Genomic DNA, 15,103 nt, shown 5'->3' with positions numbered 1-15,103 from the left:
GGCCCGACACTTGTATGCGCCAGGCCTAGCTCGTGAAAACAGGGAGAAATCAGCGTGTTGGCTTGGGGAGCAGGGAGAGAGAAAGAAAGACAGAAAGAAATACAGGCAGGCAGGGGGGAGAGAGAAAGACAGAAATAAAGAGGGGGCAGGGGGAGAGAGAAAGAAAGACAGGCAGTGAGAGAGAGAAAGACAGAAATAAAGAAGGGGGCAGGTAGAGAGAAAAAGAAATATTGGATTTACAGAAGGAAATGCAACCAGAGACTCATGAAATAACCAGACAAAAAGGTAGGAAAAATGATTTTATTTTCAATTTAGTGATCAAAATGTGTCCCTTTTGAGAATTTATATCTGCTGTCTATATTTTGCACTGTGGCTCCCTTTTACTAAACCATGATAATGTTTTTTAGTGCAGGGAGCCTATAAGTGTTGGGAGCAGCTCCCTGCGCTAAAAACTGCTATCACGGTTTAGTAAAAGGGGAGGGGATATATTTGTCTATTTTTGTATAGTTGTTACTGAGGTGACATTGCATATTTTAAAGTCATCTGCCTTGACCTCAGAAACCCCCCCCCCCCCCCCGATTACAAATGATAATTAACATTCTCTCAGCGTACAGTGTGCTTTGTGTTTTTAAAAATTTTATTGTTGGTAGATCATTTTGACTTGGTCATTTTAAAAGTAGCTTGCAAGCCAAAATAGTGTGGGCACCCGGACCCTGCTTTTAGGTGTCAGTAGGCACTTCAATCTTGCCATTTCTAACGGTGTTTTTCAATTAACTTAAGCACTAGCAGAGCACCTACCAATGCCTAAGTTTAGGCGTTGGTTTTAGAATTTCCCCCTAAGTATATAGCCATCGATAGAGACTGCCCCAAGTTTGTTGTTTGGGCTGAGTGGCCTCTTGTAAATGTTACATAATACACTTCCCCCTCCCTTTTCACGGTTTCGGGGTTCAATTATCCTCAATTTTTTTTTGGGGGGGAAGCATAGTTTAGGACCATCCCGCCTCCCTACAGGACTTAAAATGTCTAGTAGCGCTATAGAAATACCTGTAAGTAGTAGTAGTAGCAAAATGGCATTTATATATTTAAGTGCCTCATTCAGAACATGACATCTCAAAGTAATTCAAATATAATTCAGCATTTTACAGATTACTCCTTACCTGGTGATCTAGCGGGCTTTTGGGGCAGGAGCGATCTTTCTACGCTCCTGCCTTGTGTAGATCACCAATAGGAAATGGTTGTCGTGAGCTCCCGTCGTAGTCTCAAAAGACTACGGGAACTCACGGCAGTCATTTCCTATTGGCGATCTGCATGGGGCAGGAGCGTAGGTTGTTTGCTCCTGCCCCAAAAGCCTGCTAGACCACCAGGTAAGGCTGGGATGTCGGGGGGAAGGCAGGAGGGAGGTGGGGGTGGGTCAGAGCCAGACGAGAAGTTATTTGCGGTTTTTCACACATCGCGGTCCAGCTCTGCCCCTATCCCCCACGAATACCGAGGGAGAAGTGTGCCCACCATTTACTTTCTATTAAATGTTGCACTAAGGGTTTATTATAATCAAAATAATTACTTAAGTTAGCAGAAAGTGTTTTAATATTAACTAAAGATAGTTAATATTAAATGAAAGAAAAGGTAAAAGAGAAGCATGTATAAAGGATCAAAGATGAAATTACAGCAGTTCACTTTTTTAAAAGACTGAAAACTGTCAATTTGATCTGTTTCGGCATTATTAAACATTTGTAAGAAATTGCATCTGTGCTTTTTTTAAACCTGCATTGTGACTTTACTAGATTTCTATAAAGTTTTATATGTGTGTCTATACATGATGTGCGTATATTAGAGATCAAATAGGTAGAAGCTAGATAGTATGGCAATGGGTGAAAGATATACACTTCCCCCTCTGTATTCGTGAATTCTGTATCTGTGGATTCGCTTATTTGCGGTTTTAAACCAAAAAAATGCATTTTCATTTTTCAGGCTATTTTAAGCCCTGTAAGCCCCCCCCCCTTTAAGCCTTACCTGGTGGTCTAGTGGGTTTTCGAGCCAGGAGCGATCTTCCCATGCTCCTGTCCCGTGAAGATCGCTCACAGGAAATGGCTCAAGAGACTATGGGAGTTCAAGGCAGCCATTTCCTGTGAGCGATCTGCCTGAAAACCAGTTAGACCCCCAGGTAAGGCTTAAGGGGGGGCTTTTAGGGCTTAAAATAGCCGGATGAAGCGGGGATTAGGGGCAGAACTGGCTCGAATATTATTCATGTTTTTTTAATATTCGCGGGCCGGCTCTGTCCCTAACCACCGCAAATATGGAGGGGGAAGTGTAGTGTGTATAGTATTCTGTTTCAAGTTTAGAAAATAGCCTACTTCCAACAGTAGCCAATCCAGGTCACAAGTACTTTGGAGCATCCCAAATAGTAGCAAGATTCCAAACTACAAACCCAGGGAGAGCAGTGGCTTTCCCCATTTCTATCTCAATAGCAGACTATAGACTTTTCCTCCAGGAACTTTTTTAAACCTAGCTTTACTACCTGCTGTTACCAAATCCTCTGTTAATGAGTTCCAGAGCTTAACTATTTGTGGAGAGAAAAAAATATTTTCTCTTATTTGTTTTAAATGTATTATCGTGTAATTTTGAGTGTTCCCTAGTATTATTATTTTTCAAAAGAATAAACATTTGATTTACATTTACCCAATCTTTCTAGAACTTACCAGATTTTTGAGAGAATTTTTTTTTCTTTCAGAATGAATTTGATCCTTTCAAGAGTACTACTATTTCAAGAAGAAATCGAAGATGATCACAAGGGTGGATTATTGCATGAATATTTTCGGAACTAGAGAATTTATGGAGAAATATTTGTGCAAAGACGTTTTTTTAGGTCTCATTTTAGATTTGCACACCTGGCAGGCTTAAGTGAACACTTCCATAAAGCGCAAAGGCTTCATTGTTACTCTGCATTCAATCTGACGTTCTTGGTCCTGGTCACAGTCGGTGTCCTTCTCCCTGAGTACCGAGATCTTAGTAATGCAGTTCATGATAGCAAATAAAGACCACTTGGTCCATCTGGTTTTCTGAGTTTGTACTTAAAAACTTTGCTGGAGCTAAGAATCTATCCCATTTCTGAATCATCCAAGCAAGACAACTTACCGGTTTCATTACCCTTCCTCTTTGGTCCTCTACCAGCCTGTGTAGATGAATACTGTATATGTTTCAATATTTAAAACCAACACTCAGTCACCCAAATATTTTTTGCAATCCATTAGACTTATTACCACTGCTCTCTGTATCTCAAGCATGATTAAATTCTGTCACAATATTATTTTCCATCACTTTGTTGCAGTAAAGAAATATTTCCTCTGATAAATTCTTGAGTCACTTGGTTTTTAAACCATCAATCCTTGGCCTTTAAGGCTGCCATCCTATCACTAAGGTGCCCTCTGACATGTTTGAATACATAAAATATTTTATCAGATTGTTTCCTTTCTCATTTCTTTTCGCATCTTCTGGGATTGATTTTTACCCAAATTTGTATCATATTGCAAAATGTGTTTCTGCAGCCTGATAGCTTATAATAAAGTTGGAGGTAATCAATGATACCTAAAGCCACTAAACATTTGAAACAGCAATTTTGTTGCGCATACTGTGTCCATTTGTCTCATTAACAATGCCCAAAGTGTGAGCTTTCTAATTATGTTCTTGGGGATTTCCTTGTCTAATTTTAAGTTTCCAAAGGGAGGGGTGAGGAAGTAAAAAGCAGTCTCTGTATATGACAACAGTATTGCCAGTTGTCTGAACACAGGATTTATTTACTATGGGGTCCTTTTATCAAGCCACGCTAGCGGGGTTAGCGCGTCGGACATTTCATCACGTCCTAACCTCCGTGGCCGGCTAACAAACTAACGCTTGCTCAATGCAGGCGTTAGCGGCTAGCGCGGCAGGTGGTTTAATTTCACGTGTTAAACTCCTACCGCAGCTTGATAAAAGGACCCCTATGTAAATGCTGATTGAGAAGAAAGTGAACAACACAAGGGGAGAGAACAGCATTAAACTGTTGCCCAACCAGTTATGGATTTTACAAGGTCAGGATTTTATGTCTAAGGCTGACTGCTGCACAAGGATATGGATAACGTACTGTGGTTGCCATATTAGTGCAGCTGAATGTACAGAAATAAAGGTTAAAGAACAAAATTTATGATATAAGATGATATATTTATAGAGAACTAACTTAACACCTCTCTTGACCTGCCATCAGGAGGTACAGTCCTTTCATCAGGTCTGGAAAATGAAATGAGCAAAACTTGACAAGGATCTGAGGGTGCAAAGGCCTTCTCCCCTTCACTTTCTTTTATATGTGGTAGAGAGGTGTAGCCGGATACCCAATTTTGGGGCGGGCCATCTCTCCCTCTCCCACATCATAGATGTGCTGCCACCTACCCGTGACTACACCACTTACAAGGTATCTGTTTTATTATAAATCTCATGAGAGCAAAATATCGCCTTCCAGAGGTGGAGTGTAAAGGGACTTCAATATCTATTTCACCTATTCTCAGAGGAGGGGAGACTGGCAACTTTTGCTGAATTACACCAGACATTTGATTTACAGCCAAATGATTTCTTTGCATATTACCAAATCCGACATTACGTTCAGTCTCTTCCAGCGAATCATCTTGAGGAAGACAATAGGGAGGCTTTTTCGGAACTCTTTAGCCTTTCTGCACAACAGAGGATTCCTCTTTGGTTTCACATAGTGGGGATCCGGGATGGTCACTCTGGTGCCAATTTGGACATTTTAGCGACAGCATGGGCTGAGGACTTGCACTGCACGCTAACGGCCCAACAGCTACAGCAGGTATTGAAGAATATTCAGAAGGTGTCTCCTAATATTACCCACTGGGAAATGCAGTTGAAAATTGTTCTGAGACTTTATATCCCTCCGGAACGTGCAGCTCGGATGGGGATTACTGCATCTCACTCTTGCCCGAAATGTGCTTAAGCTCACGCTTCATTGGGGAATATGCTTTGGACTTGCCCCAAAATTCAAGAGTTTTGGAGACATTTGGGACATTATATTACGAAGCTTTGGAGGAGGCGTTGGCTCCCGCAACCGAGAGCATTATTTGGATATTATAATATAGCCACGCCTAAACCCAAGGGAATGTCAGCTTTCGTCACTAGAGTGCTTTTGATGGGGAAGAAAGCAATTCTTACTAACTGGCTGTCCCGAGATCCCCCTTCCTATACTCAATGGAGAGCTTTGATGATTATTCATGCTACGCTGGAGCGGAGACTGGTGGGAGACTTGGAACGTGGACCAGGTCGTAAATTCTGTCAGATCTGGGAATGCTTCTGGCAGGACCTCATACCGTATGCTCGCAGTAGACTCTTGAATTATTAGGATTATCTCTAACTCTCAGTCTTTGTTGTGGCATTGGACTCTTGGGGCGGGGAGGGAGGGGAGGGTGTGTGCTTGCAATGTTATTTCCTGGATGCATATGCTAATTAAATTTGTTTGTTCTTGTTGGAATAATAAAAATCATTTGAACATAAATCTCATGAGAAGGGCCTGAAATATGTGAATAGAAATTTAGAGATTAGTTTGGCTAATCAGTATTTGCTTATATCTCTAGGCCTGTGAACTTATGATGTGTTCTAAAATCTATTTTTTTCAATTAAAATATTAAACTTCATTTGATCTGTGAGTAGTTTATAATAGTAGTATTAACATCCAGACCTTTTCTGGCTAGCTTCATCATGGTCAAAAGCTTTGACTTTACTTCTTACTCTTTTTGTTCCAGCAGAAAACCAGGTGGGAAATACCTGCCATATTATTAGTTACTATACAAATCGGTCTGTCTGGCTTACTCTGTACTGCCATCCACTGTGGGTCCATCAGAAAGAGGGAATGGAAAATGTATTTACCTTGGTGTGATATACAGAAGTGGACGGAGATTTAATTGGCATTCAAAATATGGCTGTGAAACCTAGATTTTTGGAATAGTGGTCTCTGTTTATATTTGAGTCTTCCCCCTCTCAGAACCATGGCAGATCTGTCCCTGGGCCTACCTTAAGCCCTGCTGGCCCACTGGTGAACCAGGGCAAGAGCGATCTTCCAATATTTCTGCCCTTGCAGTCTCTCTACTCAAAATGGCTGACGTGAGTTCCCACAGTGGTTGCTATGTTTATTTTTCATGAAGATTCACCCAAAGTGGTTACAATAAATTAAATAGTAATCAGGTACTCGAGTATGTTCCCTATCTGTCCCAGCAGGCTCACAATCTAACTGTGGTACCTGTGACTGTGGGGCAATGGGAGGGATTAAGTAACTTGCCCACAGTCACAAGGAGCTGACTGTGATCAAACTCACAACCTCAGGCAGCAGCTCTAACCTCTAGGCTACTCCCACAGTAGCCTCACCAGATTGACGTGGCTTTGGTTTATATTCGAGCCAACCTTTCCCCTCCCCCTTTTTTTTTTGGGGGGGGGAAGGTAAACTCAGTTTATATTCGAGTATATATGGTATTACAAATAGGTGATTTAAAATGCTTTTGTTGAGTCAGGAGTGGTCCTTGAGAACTGGAGGTCGTCACCCTGTATAATCTCAGATTATTTCAGTGTTTCCATTAGGTGCTTAAGGGCTAGATTCACTAACCTGATTTCTATGGCCAATTCCAGCAGGCACGACCAATTCATAACAGCAAAAAAATCTATTGAGGGCGATCGGAAGAATGACCCTCCCTGCCCCCTCCTAGGGAAGGGCAGAAACCCATGCTTTCACTTTTGTAGCCCAGCTAGTCCGGGCTCGCAGTGCGGGGAAGGTCAGGAGAGATTTGGGGGAGAGAAGGGTGGTAGGCAGGAGATATTCGGGTGGCAATTCGATACTTCCCTGTTGTTGTTCCTGTTGCTCACATTGTTCATCCCCACATGGATCACCACTGTCATATCTTCTTCTTCCACACTGTCGATGCGGCTCACTATGTCTTTTACCTTGGCTCCCAATAGGCAGGCCACCAGCTGATCCAGTCCTCCTCCCGCTATGTGGCTGTTGACTGTCTGATGATGGAGTCCCCCACGACGATTGCTGTCCTCTCTGTCTTCTGATTCTCCAGCCACAGGTTCTTGTCCCTGGTGTATGTCCATCTCTCCAACCGTAGGTCCGTGTCCTTTGTTCTCGTTGCTGTGTCACCCATTTCTTTGTGGTGGTTGTCCATCGGGTGGTTCACACTCTCTGTAGGTGTATCTCGGCAGTTCCACTGTTGCTGGTGATTTTCCACGGCCTCCTTGTATGCCTCCTCTATGAACCTCTCCAGCTCTCGGACTTCTTTCTCGATGGTGTCCTCTGTCTTGATGTTCTCTGCATCTCTGTCTTCCTCCACTGCTTGAAGTGCCTCCAGTTCGTGTCCGTCAAGGTGATCAATGATGTGGTTCTTTATCAGCGCCGCTACCATCTTTCCCAGTACTGAGGTCAGACTCAAGAGTCTGACTTATTTCTTCAGGCTCTCCAGCTCTCCGCATCGAGTGCATACGTAAGACCGCCTCCCAGAGGGGAGGTAGTCATACATATGGCAGACGGTGCATAAAACCGGGTAGCTCAACATTCTGCTTCTGTCTGCTGCTTCCACTGCTGCCTGCTTGCCGGTCTGCTGTGAATGTCTTCTGTGGCTGTCCTTTGCATCTGCTGTGTCCGCCTGGTTAGAAACATAGAAAGATAACAGCAGAAAAGGGCTATAGCCCATCAAGTCTGCCCACTCTACTGTCCCACCCCATTAAGTCAGAGTGCTGCTCGACCCACGTAGAGATCCCACGTGGATGTCCCATTTAAAGTCGAGCACACTAGTGGCCTTGATCACCTGCACTGGTAGTTTGTTCCAGTGATCCACCACCCTTTCTGTAAAGAAATACTTCCTGGTGTCACCACCAAATCTCCCTCCTCTGAGTTTGAGCGGGTGCCCCCTTGTGACTGAAGGTCCCTTTGGAAAGAATATGTCGTTTTCCACCTTGACACGACCTGTGACGTACTTAAACGTCTCAATCATGTCACCCCTCTCCCTGCGCTCCTCTAGAGAGTAGAGCTGCAACTTGCCCAGTCTTTCCTCGTATGAGAGACCCTTGAGTCCGGAGACCATCCTAGTGGCCATTCGCTGGACTGACTCAGCTCGAAGTACATCTTTACGGTAATGTGGCCTCCAGAATTGCACACAGTACTCCAGATGAGGTCTTACCATGGCTCTGTACAGTGGTATTATGACTTCAGGTTTACGGCTGACGAAGCTTCTATTGATACATCCCATCATCCGCCTTGCCTTGGATGAGGCCTTCTCTACTTGTTTGGCAGCCTTCATGTCTGCACTGATGATTACTCCCAAGTCCCGTTCTTCTGAGGTCGTAGCTAGTGTTTCTCCATTCAATGTGTATGTTCTGCATGGATTTCTGCTGCCGAGATGCATCACCTTACACTTCTTTGCGTTGAAGCCCAGCTGCCATGTTGAGGACCAGCTTTCCAACTTGATCAGATCCTGCGCCATACCATCCATGAGATCGCTTTCACCTACTATATTACACAGTTTGGCGTCGTCGGCAAACAGCGCTACTTTTCCCTGAAGCCCTCGGGTCAAGTCCCTTATGAATATGTTAAAAAGGGATGGTCCCAGGACTGAGCCCTGTGGCACTCCGCTAGTCACCTCCGATGTCTCAGAGAGGGTGCCATTGACCAACACCCTCTGAAGTCTTCCACTCAGCCAATCATTGACCCATGCCGTTAGTTTCTCACCTAACCCCATCGATTTCATCTTGTTTAATAGTCTACGGTGTGGGACACTGTCAAACGCTTTACTGAAATCCAAGTACACTATGTCCAGAGACTCTCCCGAGTCTAGCTTTCCTGTCACCCAGTCAAAGAAGCTGATAAGATTGGATTGGCATGACCTGCCCCTAGTGAATCCATGTTGACAAGGATCCCTCAGATTCCCCTCATCCAATATCGTGTCTAATTTCCCTTTAAGTAGAGTTTCCATGAGTTTACACACTATTTATGTGAGACTTACTGGTCTGTAATTCGCAGCCTCCGCTCTGCAACCCTTTTTGTGCAGAGGAACAACATTGGCAGTTTTCCAGTCCAGGGGGACTCTCCCCGTTCTTAGGGAGAGATTGAAGAGCATGGCTAACGGTTCCGCCAAAACATCGCACAGCTCTCTGAGCACTCTTGGGTGCAGATTGTCCGGTCCCATGGCTTTGTTCACCTTGAGTCTTGACAGTTCTTGGTAAACATCAGCTGGTGTGAACTCAAACTTCTGAAATGGGTCATCCATGCTTTGCTTTGCATCCAGCCGAGGCCCGTGCCCTGGTGCCTCGCAGGTAAAGACTGAACAGAAGTAATCATTCAGTAGTTTGGCTTTATTGGAGTCAGTTTCCACATAATTCCCGTCTGGTGTTCTAAGGCGTACTATCCCGTTTGTGTTGTTTTTCCTGTCGCTAATGTATCTGAAGAAGGATTTGTCCCCTTTCTTGATGTTCTTCGCTAGAGTTTCTTCCATACGAAGTTTGGCCTCCCTGACTGCTGTTTTGACCGCTGCAGACTTTGTCCTGTATTCAATGTTTGCTTCTTTCCCCCCATGCGTTTGTATGATTGAAATGCTCTTTTCTTCTCCTTGCCGAGGTACGATACCTCATCTGTGAACCATTGTGGTTTCCTTTTTCTTTGTTGTTTGGTTACCGATTTTATGTAGCGGATAGTTGCCTCATGAAGGATCGATTTCAAGGTTGTCCACATAGCTTCCACATTATCAGTTACTTTTTGAACCTGCAGCGTCTGGTAGACGAAATCTCCCATGTGTGCGAAGTCAGTGCCCCTGAAATTGAGTACCCTTGTTTTTGTTTGTGATCTAGTGAAGCCTTTCTTAAGGTTAAACCATACCATGTTATGGTCACTGGTGGCTAGCGTCTCTCCCACCAAGACGTCCGAGACGCTTTCCCCATTCGTAAGTACCAGGTCCAGGATGGCCTGGGCCCTAGTACCATTTGTTTGAGCCGTACTCCCTTCATGGACGTTAATATCCTCCTGCTATCACAAGTTGTCGCTGATAGTGTGTTCCAGTCTACATCAGGCATGTTGAAGTCTCCTAATAGAACAGCCTCCCCCCGTAAGGTAATATTCTCAATGTCTTCAATTAATTCTGCGTCCTTTTCCTCCGATTGTCTCGGAGGTCTGTATACCACACCAAGGTACAGGCATTTTTCTCCACCTCTGGCCAAGTTTACCCAGATGGATTCCCCAGTATACTTGACATCTGTGATCTTGGTTGTCTTAATGTTCTCTTTGATATAAAGTGCTACCTCACCACCTAACTTACCCTCTCTATCTTGTCTAATCAGGTTGTATCCTGGTATGGTTATATCCCACCCATGAGAGTCTGTGAACCATGTTTCGGATATTGCTACTATGTCTATGTCTGCATTAACTATTTCTGTTTCTAGTTCTAGAAATTTATTCCCTAGGCTGTGTGCGTTAACATACATAGCTCTCCACTCTTTCTGTTTGCTAAGCTCCTGTTGTGAGCCACCCATTTGAGACAAATTGTCTCCTAGCGATTCGTTTGCAGTAAGGGTACTTACCTCAGACCTAGAAGCGTAATGTTGGTTTGCTACATCAGGATTGTTACTTACTGCTCCGGTGTAAAAGTGGGTACCCACCAGTGTTCCCGCTAAGCTGCGTTGGCCTGCGCTCGCGCACAAAATATTACATCGCAGCGCAAAGTTTCTCTTCACAGCGCACACACGCGTCGGTAAGGTAAGGGGACGCATTGGGGGGATTGCACTTCCCCACAATTGCCATGCTTCGGTTCCTCTTCTTCCTTCCTTCCTCCCCCCCCCCCCGCGGGACCCTGCGGCACCATCAACTCTTACTCCCTCTAATGTCGGCCCTGCAGCTCCAGACTTCCTCGCACCTTCTCCCCTCCCCCTTTGGATCGCTATTATTTTAAATGTTATAGCCGCGGAGCTGTATCCATCAGTGGAGATGTCTAACCTCGGCCTGCCCCGGAACTCTTACTGCAGCAGACGCCCGTCTAGGCAGGAACAGGAAGTCACTGTTGCAGTAAGAGTTCCGGGGCAGGCCGAGGTTAGACATCTCCACTGATGGATACAGCTCCGCGGCTATAACATTTAAAATAATAGCGATCCAAAGGGGGAGGGGAGAAGGTGCGAGGAAGTCTGGAGCTGCAGGGCCGACATTAGAGGGAGTAAGAGTTGATGGTGCCGCAGGGTCCCGCGGGGGGGGGGGGAGGAAGGAAGGAAGAAGAGGAACCGAAGCATGGCAATTGTGGGGAAGTGCAGAGCTGCAGGGAAGAGTGTTGCGGTACCCAGCTGGAGGGAGAAGGAAGATGAGGGAGGGAATTAAAGGAGATGCCAGGGCTTGGAGCGTAGGAGGAAGGTATGCCAGTCTAAGGGAAAAGGAAGGGGGAGATGTGAGAGCATGGAGGGGGAGCGAAAGATGGAAGAAAAGGAAAGGAGAGAGATGCCAGAGAATCAGGGAAGGGGAGATACCAGACTATGAGGAGAGGTGTGGGAGAGGGAAGGCGAGGAGAGAGATGCCAGACCAATGGGGTGAAAGGAGAGATGGAAGGGGGAGGCATACAGTTTCTGGAAGGGGCATAGAAGGAGAGAAGATGCCATATAGGGGAAGAGAGACGGCAGACAGTGGATGGAAGGAAGAGAGTTACAAGAAGATGAGGAAAGGAGAAACCACAGAAGACAAAGGTAGAAAAAAATTTCTATTTATTTATTGCTTTAGGAGACATGTGTCACTGTTTCTGTGAAGCATTGTATGCAGAGTCCAGCTTCTTGCTGGTTCAATTTAACCTTTGTCTATGTATTTTTATTTTATCCCCCCTTTTACAAAACTGTGAAGCGTTTTTAGCACCAGCCTTGGTGGTAGCAGCTCTGATGCTCAGAATTTTATGAGCATCAGAGCTGTTACCTCCGTAGCTAAAATCCACACTACAGTTTTGTAAAAGAGGGAGGGGTTAGTTTGTAATTACATATTCCTTACTAGGCGAAGGTGTTTTCTGTGTTCTGTGTGTTCGAAAGACATGGTTTTCTGTTAGGATTGACGGTGTAGGATTGATCTGTGCTGGTCTGGCTTGTTTAGTTTTACAATGGGTGTATTGATGTACTGCTCACTGCAATATGTAAGATGCTGCCTTTTCCTAGGTACTCATGTGTGACGTGTGGTTTGTTACTAAAAATCATGTTTTTCTTACAGATGGGGGGGGGTGCCAAAAAATGATGGGCCCCGGATGTTACATATGCTAGGTACGCCACTGTATGTAAAGATACCAGAAAGCTGGCGTAGCAAAAACTTCTAAGTTTTGAGTATTTAACCCTCCCACAATCTCACGGGCACTCGTTTCAAGTTTATTGAGATTTTGATTTAAACGCAATATCAAATATTTTCAATGCGTATAACAAAAATAAATTTGGGGAAATAAATAAAACCATTTGAACCAGTGTTCCCGCTAAGCTGCGCTGGTGTGCGCTGGCGCACAAAATATTACATCGCAGCGCACACGTTTCTCGTCACAGCGCACGATCGGAAGAGGCGTACGGCAGATGGCAGGGCGGCGAGAGGAGAATCGGGCGAGTTGGCTCATAACTTGCTGGCGCCCGATATTTTTGGCTCACGGTGAAAAAAGTTTGCTCACAACACCCGCCCGCTTAGAGGGAACACTGGTACCCACCCCCGACTTACCTAGTTTAAAGCCCTTCGAAGTAGGCGGGCTAGTATGTGTCTGAAGACATTCTTACCTCTGTTGGTCAGGTGGAGTCCGTCTGGTCCCTGTAGTGTCTCTCTGTGATTCAGGAATCCGAAGTTCATCCCTGCTGTGTCCGCCTGGTTGTGTGTCCTCTGTACCTGCTGTCTGCCTGGTTGTATGTCCTCTGTACCTGCTGTGTCTGCCTGGTTGCGTGTCCTCTGTAGCTGCTGTGTCTACCTGGTTGTGTGTCCTCTGTACCTGCTGTGTCCGCCTGGTTGTGTGTCCTTTGCAGCTGCTGTGTCCGCCTGGTTGTGTGTCCTCTGTACCTGCTGTGTCCGCCTGGTTGTGTGTCCTTTGTAGTTGCTGTGTCTGCCTAGTTGTGTGTCCTCTGTACCTGCTGTGTCTGCCTGGTTGTGTGCCCTCTATAGCTGCTGTGTCTGCCTGGTTGTGTATCCTCTGCGCCTGCTGTGGTCTCCTGCTCTCCTTTAGCAGTGGCTTGTCTCTTCGCAAAGGCACGCTCGACTTAAGATGCTCTCCTGCTTGCCTCCTCCAATCAACTCTGTGCCATTGGCCCCTCCCCTTTTAAGGGGGAGCTTTGGTGGTCGATGTCAGATGGTGGGCGGAGCTAACTCTCGCCGATTCCCCTCTTAGTCTCCTGCCTCTACTTCTCTCTCCTGTGCTTTTCTCCCCTTTAGCGTCTCACTCCCTCTGCCTCGCTCTGCAACTGAATGAATCCCAGGTCTCTAGTCGGTTGTTCAGAGTTTCTACTTAGTGAATGTAATTAGACTGGAAGAAAGGATGAGATGTAAAGAACCAGTGAATGAGACCAGGCTAGTCTTTCTCTCTGTTTTGGAAAGCTCTGACCTCTCAGCCGCAGCTGCGCATGCTCGGAGACCCTCCAGATGCGACCTGGAGGTCAGAAAACAAGACGAGGTTTTGCGGGGGTTGAGCTAGAGGTGGAATGGGGCATGGTTAGAGGCAGAAAAGGGCGTGACTGGAGAAGAAATAGGGTGGGGCCATGTGTCCAGGTTTCTTCGGACAAAAATCTGGTAACCCTAACCAAACCTTTGACTCCTCAATTTTTCTACTATCTGACTCTTGACTTTACATTTTTTGTTGTGGATCTAGTACTTGAGAGCCAGGACAAAGATATATAAGTACAGAATGATAAATTTACCATATGTTGCAGTGGTGGTGGGGTGTTTTTTTTTTTAAGCTGGAGTTGGTACATTTTTGCCGATTCCAATTCTACCCAAAATTGCTTCTGATTCTTACTCCATCTCCACAGCTCTGAATTAAAGATCTGATTTTACAAGCAGAATTTACAGTTTTAGTTACTGTTCCTACTAGCAGGCAACCACTGGGCTAGGTCTGCCCCAGGTACATTAGATGGATTGTGAACCTTCCAGCAGTGGCGCAGTGAGAGTGAGAGGCATCCTCACCCGTCCTCATCTTTGCCTCCCACTCCTTCCCTGATCCCACCTGCTGCGCATGCCTCCCCTTTCCTGTACCTCTAGTTGAAGTTGTTGACTCCCACAAACAACTTCAACTAGAGATATGGGGGAAGGGAAGAGGGCACATGTGGCAGGAAGGAATGGGAATAGGCATGGGGCATATGGGTGCCGTGCAGAGGAAGAGGGAGAGCTGATGGGGTCATAAGGAGCATGTTGTTGACCTGTGTGAGCACAACTTCAATTAGAGGTACAAGGGAAAGGGGGGGGTGCACATGTGTAGGGGAGGAATGGGTAGGGTTACCAGATTTTACTTTAGTAGACCCGCCCCCAGGCCTGGCCAGTTCCACTCATCTCGCCCTGTTATGCCCCAGTCCCCCCACCCCAACTGCCTGCCCTCTTGCCCGATACAATTTCAAGGAACCTTTTCAAAACCCGGACAAAGTGCCAGGCTTTGAAAAACTGTCCGGACCCCTGGACATTTCCTCAAAAAGGACATGTCTGGGAAATCTGGACATCTGGTAACCCTAGGAATGGGAAGAGGCGGGAGTGGCTGGGTGAAGAGGAGGGGTGCTGGTGCCCTCATCAATATGGGGGTGGGGCGCCTCCTCCCTCCTTGCTACGCCACTGCCCTCCAGGGACAGATAGGAAAATGTTTGAAGTACCTGTATATAAATTGCTTTGAGTGTGGTTGTAAAATTACAAAAAGGCAGCATACAAGTCCCAATCCCTTTCCCTCTCACTATCAGAGATTCCAAGTTTCCCAGTTCCAGGATTTTATGGCCAGGCCTGATTGTGAGCTAACATCCCAAAGCAGTGTGGGATTGGTAGTGCCTGATTTTGCCCATTGAGAAATCAATACTGCAAATTCCATAATGCACCAGGATGGGGGGTGGTCAGAATTGTAGGCCTGTTACAAAT

General features: G+C 45.7%; 1 protein-coding gene across 1 annotated transcript in view; it reads left to right on the top strand.

The window, feature by feature from the left end:
- The window catches only part of MRE11 (MRE11 homolog, double strand break repair nuclease), an 81,925-nt gene extending 76,481 nt beyond the window's left edge, over positions 1-5,444 (top strand). The window contains exon 20 of the mRNA XM_033949678.1: positions 2,729-5,444. Coding sequence (XP_033805569.1) covers positions 2,729-2,782 — 54 coding nt within the window. The 3' untranslated portion in view covers positions 2,783-5,444. The remainder of the gene's footprint in view (positions 1-2,728) is intronic.
- Positions 5,445-15,103: the final 9,659 nt, after the last annotated feature.

The sequence above is a fragment of the Geotrypetes seraphini genome, chromosome 6 (assembly GCF_902459505.1).
Source record: "Geotrypetes seraphini chromosome 6, aGeoSer1.1, whole genome shotgun sequence".
In the NCBI taxonomy this organism is placed as follows: Eukaryota; Metazoa; Chordata; class Amphibia; order Gymnophiona; family Dermophiidae; genus Geotrypetes; species Geotrypetes seraphini.
This window is presented reverse-complemented; position numbering and strand designations above follow the sequence as displayed.